This window comes from Theropithecus gelada, chromosome 9 (assembly GCF_003255815.1).
Source record: "Theropithecus gelada isolate Dixy chromosome 9, Tgel_1.0, whole genome shotgun sequence".
NCBI lineage: Eukaryota > Metazoa > Chordata > Mammalia > Primates > Cercopithecidae > Theropithecus > Theropithecus gelada.
In genome coordinates, this window is record NC_037677.1 from 44,890,257 (window position 1) to 44,903,689 (window position 13,433).

The window sequence follows — 13,433 nt, forward strand, 5'->3', positions numbered from 1 at the left end:
GCTGTAGGAAACTGACACATGCCGCAACAATGGATGAACCTCGAGGACATTATGCTAAGTGCAAGAAGCCAGTCACCAAAGGACAAACATTGCATAATTCCACTTATAATAAGCTTAGTGTAGTCATTCATAGAGACAGAAAGTAGAACAGTGGTTGCTGGGTGCTGTGGGGAGGGGCGATTGGAGAGTTATTGTTTCACGGTTCCAGAGGTTGAGTTTGGGAAGATGAAAAAGTTCTGGAGACAGATGGCAGCGATGGCTGCACAATCATGTATATGCACTTAATGACGCTGAGCTGTGCACTTCAAAATGGTTAAAAGGGTAAATTTCTTATTATGTATATTTTTCCACAATAAATAAATATAAAATATTTTAAATAACAGTTGTAAGGTACTTAGCACCATCCAGGTGCATAGTAGGTGCTTAATGAGCAATCAGAGGTTGGAGCTGTTAGGGAAAGGCCTTCAGAGGCGATCCTCCCACCCGCCTCCTTGATCTCACCAACAAGGAGACTGAACCCTAAGAAAGAAAGCGATCTAAACAAAGTCAAACACAGCAGCCCTGGGGATGCTGGAACGTGATTCCCCAAGCTCACCACATATGTTTCCACTCTGGCTTATCTGTGGTAATAGGCAGGTGGTAGCATTTGCTCAAAGCAGAATGGAGACACGCGCTTTCCCATGCTGACTCCTACACGTCCACTGGCTCTGGCTTCCATGCCTGGGTTCCACAGCCTCCCCATATCTCTCGTTCTTCCCCACTCCTTTGTCCACCCCAGGTTGGGAGTAGTGCCTTGGGCTGCTGAGACTACGGGAGGCTCCTTTCCAGCCACCACAGGGGTGAAGCAAAGGTCTCTGGAGAAGATACAGGCCTCCCCCTAGCAGGTGGGGTAGGATGGAGGGAAGAGCCTGACTTCAGGAAGATGCCAGAATATTCTTAAGGAGGTCTGCCAAGGCCCCACCACTCTCAAAGGGGAGCCTGGTGTGTCCCCTCACAGAGGAAGCCTATGTAGCCTTTATACTCATTCCCTCGAGAGCTAAAATTCTTTTTTCCTAAGGAAAAAGTGGAAGGTGGCTGGTTCTTTTCCTGGTTCAAAGGCTCAGGCCAGGTGTGACCCACTAGAGGAGTCATTTAAAAGTAGGAAAGTGAGACCCAATTCAGAAGCACGTGGAGACAGCCCGGGTGATTCCAACTTGGATGGGTCAAACTAGCCAAGACAGATCTGAGCCCCAAAACTCAGTTAGATCAGGGACTTCAACATGGGAGTCAAAAGGGCTAGGTCACCAATGGGCCAAACTGGCTAAAATAAGCCTAAACCAGTGATTAGCTTCAAAGTGGCCATAGCCCAGATATCCCGTTGGTTCACAACACACCTGTTAGGTCTGGTTCATGCTAAGTTGGAATACTTTGCTGCAGTCCAGACTGCCTTAAATTATCTTAAACCAGAGGAGACCAGCCTGGACAAGTTCAGACCTGCTCAGATTAGATCTAGCTGATTGCAGAGGGAAGAAGGGAACTAACAGTGATTGATCACCTATGCAGCGTCAAGCCCCGAGCTGGGGGTTCTCTCCACATTTTCTCATTTAATCTTCTCGACAGCCTACAGCCCAGTGAGATGTGCATAATTAACCCTCATTTCCAGAGGTAAAATAACTTGCAGAAGATTTTGTATCTATTAAGTGGCAGAGCTGTGATGTAAATCTCACAGCCGAGGCTGTTTCTATTTCACTCTGTTTCCTCCCGATGTGAAAAGATCCTTAGCAACAGGTAGAGCTGGGGTTTTGGGCTGTAATGCAGCCTCCTGAAGGGGCAAGAGGGAACTCTGAAAGCATCCTGAACATTTAAACACTTAAATTCCCAGGATAGAAACCAGTGGCGGAATCCATCACTATCATCGTCAACGGTGATCATCATTTCTTGTGGATTAATGAGCAACATCTGGATGGGATTCCTGGCATGGGGCGCAGCTCTGGGACCATTTGTTCTCCAAACTAAACTTACTTAAAATGCTTGTTGCCTGAGAAAGGCTCAGGGGAAGCACACTTATTATTTTTGAGTGAATTTCCAGGGAGAAGGGGGTTATACAATGTCTAGACGAGTTATGCCGTCAAGGAGGCAGAAGGCTGTGCCAAGAAACAGAAGACAGGAGGACATTTGCTCCTTATTTGGAGAAAGTGCCTTGACCTTGCCTACCCATTCCTGCCCCAGGGCTCCGAGTTGGCTTTAGTGTTAATGCAGGGTGGACTTTGGTCTCTCAGGGTCAAGGTCCTCTGAGTGACCATAAAGAGTGACCTCACTGGTAAGGTCAGACCCAAACGCACAGTTCTTGGGATATCCAGGCTTTTCTGAGATGAGGCTTAGGTGTCAGACCAAGTCTGTGTGTTCAGTGGCCTGTTGCCCACCCCAGCTCATGCCTTTCTCTCCATAGGACAATTGCAGGGTCTGGATTGGGGCAGCCCATACACCCTGTGCTATATTTACTTTAGAGTCAGCCGAGCCAGCTGGCCTATCTGAGAATTTTCTCCCATTCAAAAGCTGTGCCCTGGGATAAAGGGGTTCCTTGGAAGCAGGATCCCAGTGACAGGGTTGTGAGGGGAAGAGGAGAAAGGAGCTTCTCAGCACCCTCACAGCACTGCCCATGAAAGACTGTGTCCCAGAAATCCCCCATGACTTGGACACCAACCCAGCAACACTTGGACACCAGACTGGTCATGTCCAATACAGGAGGCCCAGCTAAATTTAAATTTTATATAAACAACCAATAATTTATAGTTCACCTGGAATTCAAGTTTAACTAGGAATCATGTATTTTTATTTTAAACCTGGCGACCCTAAGCTGGTAAAATGGTCTGTTAGTGTACGGGTGGGTAAGTTGGTTTTGTCCTTCGAAGCCTTTCAGTTCGTCATTGGTACAGATTTATGCATTCCGATGTCTTGAGTCATATTCTTTTCATTGTTCCTTCTCGTATTTATTTTTCTAATCCTTGACCGCCTGCCTTTCTAGTCTCCAAGCTTCCTGCTTTTTCTTTTTCCACTAAATCTTATTTATGTTGAATCATTTTTTTCATGTCTCATTTCTTATTTTTTAGAATCATTTTGCAAGACTTTGTTGGGCAGATATGCAGGTGTAACTGAGGAAGAACAGTCTGCCTTGGCTGGGGAACCAGAATCCTGGAGCCAATGTCAACTGGGAATCACTGGCTAATGATTGAGTTTTTAGCAGAGGCATCCCATCTTTGTTCAAGCCCAAGTCTTGGTGCGTGTGTGTGTGTGTGTGTGTGTGTGTGTGTTTATAGAAAGTGGCAGCAGCTCACCTGCAGAGCACAGAAGGCCTGGGTGAAGGGTGGCATCCGGACCAGGTATGAGGCCACGATGATGGCCGAGGAGTAGTGGGTGTAGTAGTGGCACTGGACGGTCATGTCTCCTGCAACAAAAACATATGCTTGAGGGCGGCTTCCCTACCTGTGCCCACACGTGGCAGATAGGCGTGCTACACTGTGTTCATGAACAGTGTTAAAAACATACATTCATTGGCGTTTAGGAAGTGAACAGACCTAAAGAAAAACATTCAGGCAATAAGGTCACAGGTGGCACGTGAATGTGGCAAAATGTCTAAAGATGACATGTAGATAGACAAACTTTGGGAACTAGAGTCACACGAATGCAGGCTCCGCCGTTTACAGCCTGTGATCTTGAGCAAGTTGCTTAAACTCTCTAAGTTTCATTTTCCTTCTCTGTGAAATGGACTACTGTAATATATGAACACAGGTTGACCAGCCCCTGGCAGAGAGAAAGTGCTGAGTAAATGTTAGTTTCTTTTGCCATTGCCTGTCCCTAGGCATGGAGTCATTACCTCTTAGCATTATATTTCTCCAGCCAGGTTGCATGTTAGAATCCCCTGGGCTGTGCCACACCAAATTTCTAGAGGTGAGGCCTGGACATCAGTATTTTCTAGAAGCTCCCCAGGCACTTCCTACCACCAGGTTAGAGTCCTCTGTTCAAATGCAATCACTTGTAGGCTAGGTGACCACCTTAATTGTTGTCAACTATCATTTCAGGGCATCCAGAAGAATAACACTGCACAAAAAATCAAGCTGGATCTACTCACCTTCAGTTTTCTCAACTTCTTTAAACCTCTGGATAAATTTCAGCTTCCTTTCCTTGGTCTGAGCCCCCATGGGCTTTGAAAGATCCCGGAAAGTCTTCGGATTCGCCAAGTTCAATGTCTAGAAGGCAGATGTGCAGCTGGAGTTAACTCCCCGGACCCGCTTGTGCCCTAGGAGTCATGCTCTTGAGTTTTATGGTTCTCTTTATTGGTTTACTGTCATTTGGTCTGACCTGCCTCTGGTGGTTAGTTGGCAGGCTGGGGTTTTATGGCCCCAGAGCCAGTGATCCACAAAGACTTAAAAAGGGAGAGATGAAAAATAAGAGGAGGGGAAGATTGAGTTCATACTCAACCTGTTCCAAGTTGACCCAAATCAGAACATGGCCTCCAGCTACTGAAAAGATACTTTTAAAAGAATTTGTGTTATCTATGAGACACTTGGCTCCTAAACTGCATTATGTACTCCAATAGTTCAGGGTCCTTGCTTAGAATCAAACTGATTTTACAGGAAATTAGAAGTCATCTGTTCAGGGAGGAAATGAGAGGGACTTGCTCATTTTTCCTGGAGGTCTACTCCTTTCTTGGCAGTGAAAGCATGCTGCGAGCACCCCTTCCCTCTCTTGGAATACACTACAGAGAAAACAGGACCAGTTTCAGGGCCACGTGCTCTGGGAAACTTTTTCTTTTGATGTTCTGCATGTTAGGAGAGAAGCCAAGAATTGCTGGGGTTTGCATTTCTTTATAGGGGGAGGTACCTGTGTATCTCTCTTTTCTTTTTTCTGAGACAGGGTTTCACTGTTGCTCAGGCTGATGTGGAGTGGAGTGGTCATGGCTCACTGCAGCCTCGACTTCCTGAGCTCAAGTGATCCTCCCACCTCAGCCTCCCAAGTATCTGGGACTACAGGTGCGTGCCACCATGCTTCACTAATTTTTGTATTTTTGATAGAGATGGGGTCTCACTATGTTGGCCAGGCTGGTCTTGAACTCCTGGACTCAAGCAATCCTCCTGCTTTGGCCTCCCAAAGTGCCAGGATTACAGGCATAAGCCACTGTGCCTGGCTCATAACCCTTTCTTTCCACTAGCAGTGAATCCTCAATGTTCCACTGGGGGCCAAGGGTGTCACTATCTCAAATGCCTGCAAAAGCCAGGGGGAAGCAGGGCCAAGAGTGAAACGGCCCCTCTTAAGATCCCAGTGAGTGCTGGAGGGGACACACGGAGACCCACACTCAGCTTTCACAATCTTGCCAGTTCAGAAAAATTCCTAGTTGCCAGATCTCATGGTTTTCCAAAAGATATTGGAAATCCAGATTTTTTTAAAGGAGAAATCTCTTCATTTTTAAGTTGATAAATAATAAAGATTTTAAATACCTAGTATGACCTAAACAAAAAAGACTTGCAAACTACCACTTGCAACATGTGAGTAGGTTTTGTGTTTGAAATGCCTCAGCCTCCGATGGACCATTAGTGCAATAAGCAGCAGCCAGTGCTAGTGAGAAATGTTTTGCTGCATTAAATGTCTTAAGAGGGGACGAGAGGTCACCAAGGACTGAGTCTCCCTCTCCCAAATCCTGAGGGTCTGCCATCCAAGCAGCCCTAGGCAGGACTGGTCAGGCTCATCTGAACAAGTGGCTCAGCCACCTTATGTGCTTTACATACAGTCCAGCACTTCTCCAGATGGCCAGAGCCCAGGTGGCCAGGACACTGCTCCATAGCTTGGTTATCCCCATAGGAGCACAGACATCACATCACCCTGGTCCAGCTGTGGAGTTTTTCTCCCCATCCTTTCCCTGCCTGATGCGGCACAGGGGTGGAGGCTAAAAGAGATGAAGGATCTGTTCTTGTCATCTCACCATCAGCTTCCCCTGTCACTACACATCTCAGTCCAGATACCAGATGAGGCCCAGACACCATCGTCTCTGTTGCTGAACTCAAGTTCCAGGAAGAGTAGCTTATCCTTTCTGTGTGTCTGTATCCCTGTGTCTCTCTCTCCTTTCCTCCCCAGACCCCTCTCCTGCACACGTTGATTTTAGGAACAAATTCCATGGCCCACCTCGCTTGTGACTGCCTCTCCCCACAAGGGCTGACCCATGGCACCATCTTGGTAGATGGCATCAGGTGCCTTCACTGCAGAGAGTAAGCCAGGAGGCCCCCTGGGGCTCATGTTAGCAATTATGCTAGTTGTGTTGATCATTCCACAGGGGGAACCAGGACAGGAACCCAGGCAGCCAAATACCAAAGGCCACGATGGGTTTAAGAGATCTAAGGCCGGGTGCAGTGGCTCATGCCTGTAATCCCAGCACTTTGGAGGCTGAGGTAGGAGAATCATTTGAGGTCAGGAGTTCAAGACCAGCCTGGACAACATGGTGAAACTCCATCTCTACTAAAAATACAAAAAAAAAAAAAAAAATTAGCCAGTTATGGTGGTGCACACCTGTAATCCCAGCTACTTGGGAGGCTGAGGCAGGAGAATCGTTTGAACCCAGGAGGAAGAAGTTGCAGTGAGCAGAGATTGCGCCACTGCACTCCAGCCTGGGTGATGGAGTAAGACTCCATCTCAAAAAAAAAAAAAAAAAAAAAGAGATCTGAACTTCAGCAGCCGTTAGGCCCAGGTACCCATGTTCTGTCATGTGAACATGACAGAAGCTCCTAGCAAAGGCTCTACATACTGACTTAGGGTCTCTATTATCAAGGTCTGAATGCCTGAGGGCAGCTGTGGGTTCCACATGAGGACCTTACCTCTGAGGTGTAGTCTGCGAGGACCCAAGGGAACACTGGGTACTGCATGTAGTCATTGCAGGTTCTCCCAGCCACGGTGTTGAGGTACATGAGATACTCAAAATTGCTGATGTCCCTTTTCTACCAGAAGAGACGGAAAGGGGATAAACCAAACACATTTGATGCTCCCGCAAGGCCGGGGGTCCCACCCTCAGGCCTCATCAGCAGGCCCTGGCTCTGTGAGTGAGGACAGGCAGCCAGCCCCTCGGTCACTTTGTGCACATCTCATGCATGAACCAGCACCAACTCAGGGACCCACACACAAATTTCAGTATGAACAGAGGCAAGTATATTCGCGAAGCAAAGTCAGCAAGGAAAAAAAACCCAATGCAGTTCAGCATCCAACGCCAAGGATAAGACATGCTTTGGTGTTAACGGTTGGATGCAGTACTCAGAAGTTGACTAAAAGCATAGCACAAATGCTGGGGGTGAACTGACTGCTGACCTACTGATGGTTAGAAAATAAGCAGAGGGGTCATGGCAGTCCCAGAGACAGAGGCCCTCACTCCTGGGCTTGATGGTCTGGCTTCCTCTGGGACTTTGGGAACTGCCTATTCCCTGTCCCTGCCTGTTGGGGTGATGCTCACTCTTAAGGGCCCTCTGCCTCCAGATGAACAGTCGCAAATGGAGACAGGGTCCGTATTGGGAATAAAATCCACCAAGGCCGCTGAATGAGTGAGCAATCCAACATAGTCATCATCTCTGACGTGGGGCCTGTATGCTCAGGGGCTCTCCCTTCCTCAGTCTGCCCCTTGGGAGAGGATTTTGGACCTGAGTGACTAAGACCTACTTTCTCATTGTCCCCCAATCTCTACAACTGCCTCTCTTAGGGTCTCTTCCTTTCTTTGAGATCCCTGGGCTGAATGTCAACTTGTCCAGGCTGGGAGCCACATGTGTCTTCCAGGAACAAGAATTGACACCCATGCCCCGGCCCCTATGTGGCTGTATACATGTGTATCTTCACAAATGGGGTGTGTGTACCCACTGGGAGGCATCCGCAGTGTACAGGTACGTGCGCGCGCACACACATGCACGTGCATTCCCCAGCTCTGACTCCAATGTGCAAGATTTGTCCTCCATCACTGAGATCTGGTCAGGGAAATATCTGAGACATTTTGGTAAATTAGAAAAATAAGATCCCGGCCAGGCACGGTGGCTCACGCCTGTAATCCCAGTACTTTGGGTGGCTGAGGCAGGTGGATCACCTGAGGTCAGGAGTTCAAGACCAGCCTGGCCAACATGGTAAAACCCTGTCTCTAATAAAAATACAAAAATGTACTGGGCCTGGTGGCGGGTGCCTGTAATCCCAGCTACTTGGGAGGCTGAGGCAGGAGAATCACCTGAACCGAGGAGACAGAGGTTGTCGTGAGCTGAGATCACGCCACTGCCCTCCAGCTTGGGCAACAAGAGTGAAACTCCATCTCAAAATAAATAAATAAATAAATAAATAAATAAATAAATAAATAAATAATAAGATCCCTTCTTGGTTGATCCACACACTTCCTCTCCATCGCTGGGGCCTGGGCCATTCTCTGGTTTGCATTCCCAGAGGGCTTCCCTCTGGAGGAGCCACTGTACCTGCCACTTCTGCAGCATGGTCCTGTCGGAGCCAGGGTATCTCCTGTGGGACAGAAAACCATGGTGGTGACCAAATATACCAAGGTTAGAACACAAACAGGGGAGAGGTGGGGCTTGCCTGGGCTTCGTGGGGCCAGGGTGTTGAGAAAAGCTGCAGACTTTCCACATCCCACAGCGGCTCTCAGCGGGCAGTACAGGGAGACTGTCGTCCAGCTCTTCCTGGCCCACCCCGGCTTGCTGAAGGTTAGGTTCTTGCAGTCAGTGTCCCTCTGCTGTGATACCAGAACAAGCTGCTGCCTCAAGAATTCCAGGGGACATGCAGCCTCAGGCTTGGGGACCTCCTTCACAACCCACACAGAATTCCCCTGCCACATCTTGGCCTTCTTTGTCCCTGCCCTGACCCCCTCTTTTGCTTGTGGATAAAATGTAAACAACACGGAAGGCCATGAGATATGACCTAAGAGTCTCCCAAGAAGTGTCCACAGTCACCAGTTTCTAGTGTATGTTCCAGAAAATGTTTTACCCATATGCCTGCCTATATGCCTACATAGCTTTTTTTGTTTGTTTCTAAAAAGCTTCAATCATACATGGGATCACATCATACACCCGGTTCTCCACCCAGCCTCCCTTGTGCTGCAGCAGCCCTGGAGATCGGCTCACACTGCCCTTTCGCATTCATCTCTGTAGTCGCGGGGCAGTTTTGCACAGCTGGATCCTAACTGATTCACCGTCCCCGTGACAGGCTTTGTTCTCACAACTGACATTTCCAGGAGCACCTTTTGGCACATGTCTCTGGGTACTTTTGTGAGTGTATCCACAAGAAGTTTCTAGCTGTGGTGCCACTAGGTTAAAAAGTGTGAGTATTTACCATTTTGCTACCTATGGCCAAATGGTTCCTTTAAAAGACCATACTAATGTACATGGCTAAAATTAAGACTTACATATCAAACCAGTGAAGGCCCATTGTGGACTGCCCTGGTAGGAAAAAGGGTAACAAAAGGCAATATTGGGGAGGGTGTGGGAGGAGCCCTCCTCCTCCACCCGAAACGTCTTTTCTGTTCGGCAGGGATTATAGAGCCCGGCTCCTCAGCCTCCAAGGTGCCCCTCTGCTCCTTTTCCAGCCGTTTCTTCCCCAACTCCATGAGACTCTCCTCTACCCAAAGACTAGGTCTTTGCTCAAGATGCTCCACCACACCAAGCCAAATCATATCCCTTGGCTCCATCCATCTCCTCTGCCACAGTTCTATTCAGGTGCCCGCAGACATCTGAATGCCCACAGACCCAGTCCCCACATACGCTCTGCTCCACTTGCATGGTCTGTGTCAGGACCCTGCCGGGCTCAGTCTGGACAAGGCCTGGCTGCCCGTGTGTCCCAGAGGGACAGTGCCGCTTCACCTTCCCATCGTAGCCCCACTGTCACATCTTCTGTCCCGGGCTCTCCATCCCTCTGCATTCAATTCTTTATTTGGCAGATTTTCCATAAGCAGAAAGTAACCCCCAGGCTGGGATTTACCTCTTCATCCCTAATAGAGAAGTCATCTATTTGGGCCATGTATCCAGGCAAGCAACACCCAACAATAAGCAGAGGCAAAACGTGCTCCAATGTACTGCTTTAGGTTGCAAAGCATCAAGTGAGGATTTGGTTCTCCTGTTGTGTCTGTGACTCTGCCACCCACCCAGTTCTGGAGGGGTAGGCTGCTCTTAAGGCTATAGGCAAGGGCAGAGCCCAAGCTGGAGACAGTGAGGGTCATCGCCTTGAAAAGGACCTGTGCTGAGCCCTCCAGAGCCATGAGCATGTGGAGTTGGCATGCCACAGCCTGCTGATCTAGCTACTCTGTTTTATAAGTTGACAGGGGAGTGAGGACAGAGGAGTGAAAGCAGGGGAGCTAAATGTGCCTGTTAGGATCCAGGAAATGAGATTCAGTTTCTGCTCTCCTCCCTTTCAGACAGGGTTCTAGAATTTTGCCTGTGGTCATTTGTGATGTTACTATCAGGTGGAATGGTATACAGAAGAAAAAGGCATTTCACCATCCCACTCCTCATTTCATTGGCTATCAGCTCCAAGGAAGTTCCATTATTTCCGGTACTGTCAGAGAAAGACGCCATTACCAGCAGTTCCAGGACACCTAACCAAAGGTGAGTTCTATTTTTTTTAAATATTGTTTTAAAATCATATTAATCTGAAGGCGATTACAGAACTCTCAAAATGATCTATGTGAATTTTATAGGTAACTGGCGATTAGTTGAAAGTATTGCTTTAAGAGTTAATAAACTGCATCGTCCATCATCCATCATTATCATGTAAGTTTTAGATTAAACAAGATGTTGCAAATGGCTCTTGGCTTTCTAATGTGCTCTTGAGATCTGTGGGAGGCAGCCTGAGAAAGCGCTCTGGCCGTGAAGTCAGGGATACCTGGATCTAAATTCTACCTCCACCACTTAAATGGGGGGCCCCAAGCAAGACAGCAAGCCTCTCTGATCTGCCATATCATCCTTGCAACACACTGGCCACACTGGTCACACAGGGGCATGGGAGAGCCAGTGAGACCATGGGTCTGGAGAAGGCTAGCATTGGTGTGGGCACGGAGCTGCTCAACAAGCATGGTCCTGGCTATGCTGACATTGTTCAGGAGCAGGGAAGATTCTTTTCTACTCTGGGAGGAAGGAGAGTGTGGTGGCAGAGTGGGGCCTGCTTCTGGTCAAGACCTGCTTGGTTCTGCCAGTCCCGCTCTGGGTGACCTTAGGATTGTGCGACCTGGGAACCTGTGCACCTGCTCATTCAGCCCAGCAAACACAATCCTCGGGGTTTGCTGGGGGCCTGCACTGAGCTTCAGGACAAGACTGGGGCCTGTGGGCAACTTGGGGTGGAGCAGAGAAGAACCGAAGAACTCGAACAAAGCCAGTGAGGATTGTGGCGGTTACCCGGCCTGGCCTTATTGGGTTTAGCATGGGCGGACATACAGAGGACATCACATCAACCCCTTTATTCCCTTCCCACCCAGGACAGGTGTCCACCTCTACTGGATGACTTCAAAGATGGAAAGATTATCTCTGAATCAGGACATCGTGGGTAGTTCAAGTTATTCCTTATTTCCAGGGGTCATTTACACCCATCCTGCTTCATTTTTAACCAAATCTCTGTCCTTTACCCCCTAGAGGAGTTTCAGAAGCTTGAGCACTAATGCCAGGTGGCCTAGGGCCTTCCCTACCCCATGCTGCACAGCATCAGTACCTTGAGTTGCCTCATAGTCCTGCTTTGACTCTTCTCCCTTGGGCCAGCTCCACCCTACCCTGAAACCAGGTCCCCAGAGCAGGTGGCAGAGAGGAGAGAGCCAGATGCACATTCCAAGAGCTCATCCTCCATCGGGGGCTGGCAGAACAGCCTGCGGCTGGGCCTCCGGATATGGTAGGTTAGCCCCCAGACCAAAGGCTCTCAGCCGAGGGACTCATCTGGCTAAAGGCTGCACCCTCTCAGCCCTGGAAGGAGACTGGGGTCTTTGCCCATCCTCTTCTTCACCTGGCACTGGGAGGCTAGGTGTAGCCCTAACATGGCAGACATCTACGGAGGGCCTGTAGGTTAACCTGGGCCCCCGAGCTAATGCAGACACATCTCAAAATCCTGCTGCCTCTCCAAATTATCCCATGTGTTGCCTATTTGCAAAAACAGTTTTGAGGACATGGTAAAATGGGTTAGTGAGTGACTGAGGGATTTGACTCTTGAGTTAAGAAGCACTAGGCATACACAAGCCACAATGAGAAGAAAAATCACTTATCTGGGCAAGCTGGAAACACAGGCCTGCTGAAGGGTATGGGCTATTTCTCAGGACAGGAGAAAATAGTCTTGCTTAGCCATTGCCAGGGGAGGCTCCCTGTGTAGGGAATGTGTGAGCTGGGGAGATGTTGGGGGCAGAGTGTGGCAGGGGCACAGCTGTTCAGTGAGAAGCCAAACACACTCCCTCTCTCCCCATTTATTTCTCCTAAGAAGCAAATCTGTATCAACCTGGACTCTACTTTTCAGACCCAGGTAGGGCATTAGAAATCCATGCAGAGACAGATGTACCCTTTCAAACCAGAGATACCCTGCTGGACTAACAGCTCATTAAACCTCTCTGTCCTATCACTCTTCATTTCCCTAACATGTGGAAATTCTGCATACAGTTCTAGACCTAATAATAACACTTAATTGTTTAACCTGTTAAAAAGTGTGAAGACTTTTTGCCTATTGTCTAATTTCCACAAAGGCCCAACGAATTTACCATGATTTCCATTAACAGACGAAGATATGGAGGTGTGGGGCAAGGAGGTGGTGTACAGGCCAGGGAGGTGTAAAATTCATTGTTGGTGTCTACCCTCGGTCTGGCACAGAGCAGCCGGCATAAACACCGATACACTGGCTGTTCAGAGCACCTGCCAGGATCAGACCTTGCTCCAGGGCCCTGACACTGAAGAAAACAAATGCAAACAAACAAAAATCTTCATCCTAGTGTATGAAAAGCCAGCTACCTGACAAACTAATCAGTGGCATATATTTGGCAGCATGACATTAAAAAATGAGCATTTGTAAATTGACCAGATTGTTATTATACAACCATGCCATAATATGAGGCTGTATATACGTTAAAAATCTGAAAGTTGGCTGGGCACAGTGGCTCACGCCTGTAATCCCAGCACTTTGGGAGGCCGAGGTGGGCGGATCACCTGAGATCAGGAGTTCGAGACTAGCCTAGCCAACATGGCAAAACCCCATCTCTACTAAAAATACAAATATTAGCCAGGCGTGGTGGTGGGCGCCTGTAATCCCAGCTACTCAAACCTGGGAAGTGGAGGTTGCAGTGAGTCAAGATCGTGCCACTGCACTCCAGCCTGGGTGTCAAGAGTGAGACTATGTCTCAAAAAACAAAAAAAACAAAAAAACCTGAAATTTATATAATACAAAGTTACTGCCAGTTGCCAAAATTATGAGTCCTTTTAATT

At 48.3% G+C, this 13,433-nt stretch overlaps 2 protein-coding genes across 2 annotated transcripts in view; one reads left to right on the forward strand and one right to left on the reverse strand.

The window, feature by feature from the left end:
* The window catches only part of WDFY4 (WDFY family member 4), a 298,615-nt gene that overhangs the window by 32,393 nt on the left and 252,789 nt on the right, over window positions 1-13,433 (reverse strand). Inside the window, exons 48-51 of the mRNA XM_025396309.1 lie at window positions 8,460-8,502; window positions 6,843-6,962; window positions 4,109-4,226; window positions 3,315-3,424 (exon numbers count right to left, since the gene is read on the reverse strand). Coding sequence (XP_025252094.1) covers window positions 3,315-3,424; window positions 4,109-4,226; window positions 6,843-6,962; window positions 8,460-8,502 — 391 coding nt within the window. The remainder of the gene's footprint in view (window positions 1-3,314; window positions 3,425-4,108; window positions 4,227-6,842; window positions 6,963-8,459; window positions 8,503-13,433) is intronic.
* Window positions 10,502-13,433, forward strand: part of LRRC18 (leucine rich repeat containing 18) — a 30,455-nt gene continuing 27,523 nt past the window's right edge. Inside the window, exon 1 of the mRNA XM_025397646.1 lies at window positions 10,502-10,595. The gene's annotated coding sequence lies outside the window, so the exon portion shown is untranslated. The remainder of the gene's footprint in view (window positions 10,596-13,433) is intronic.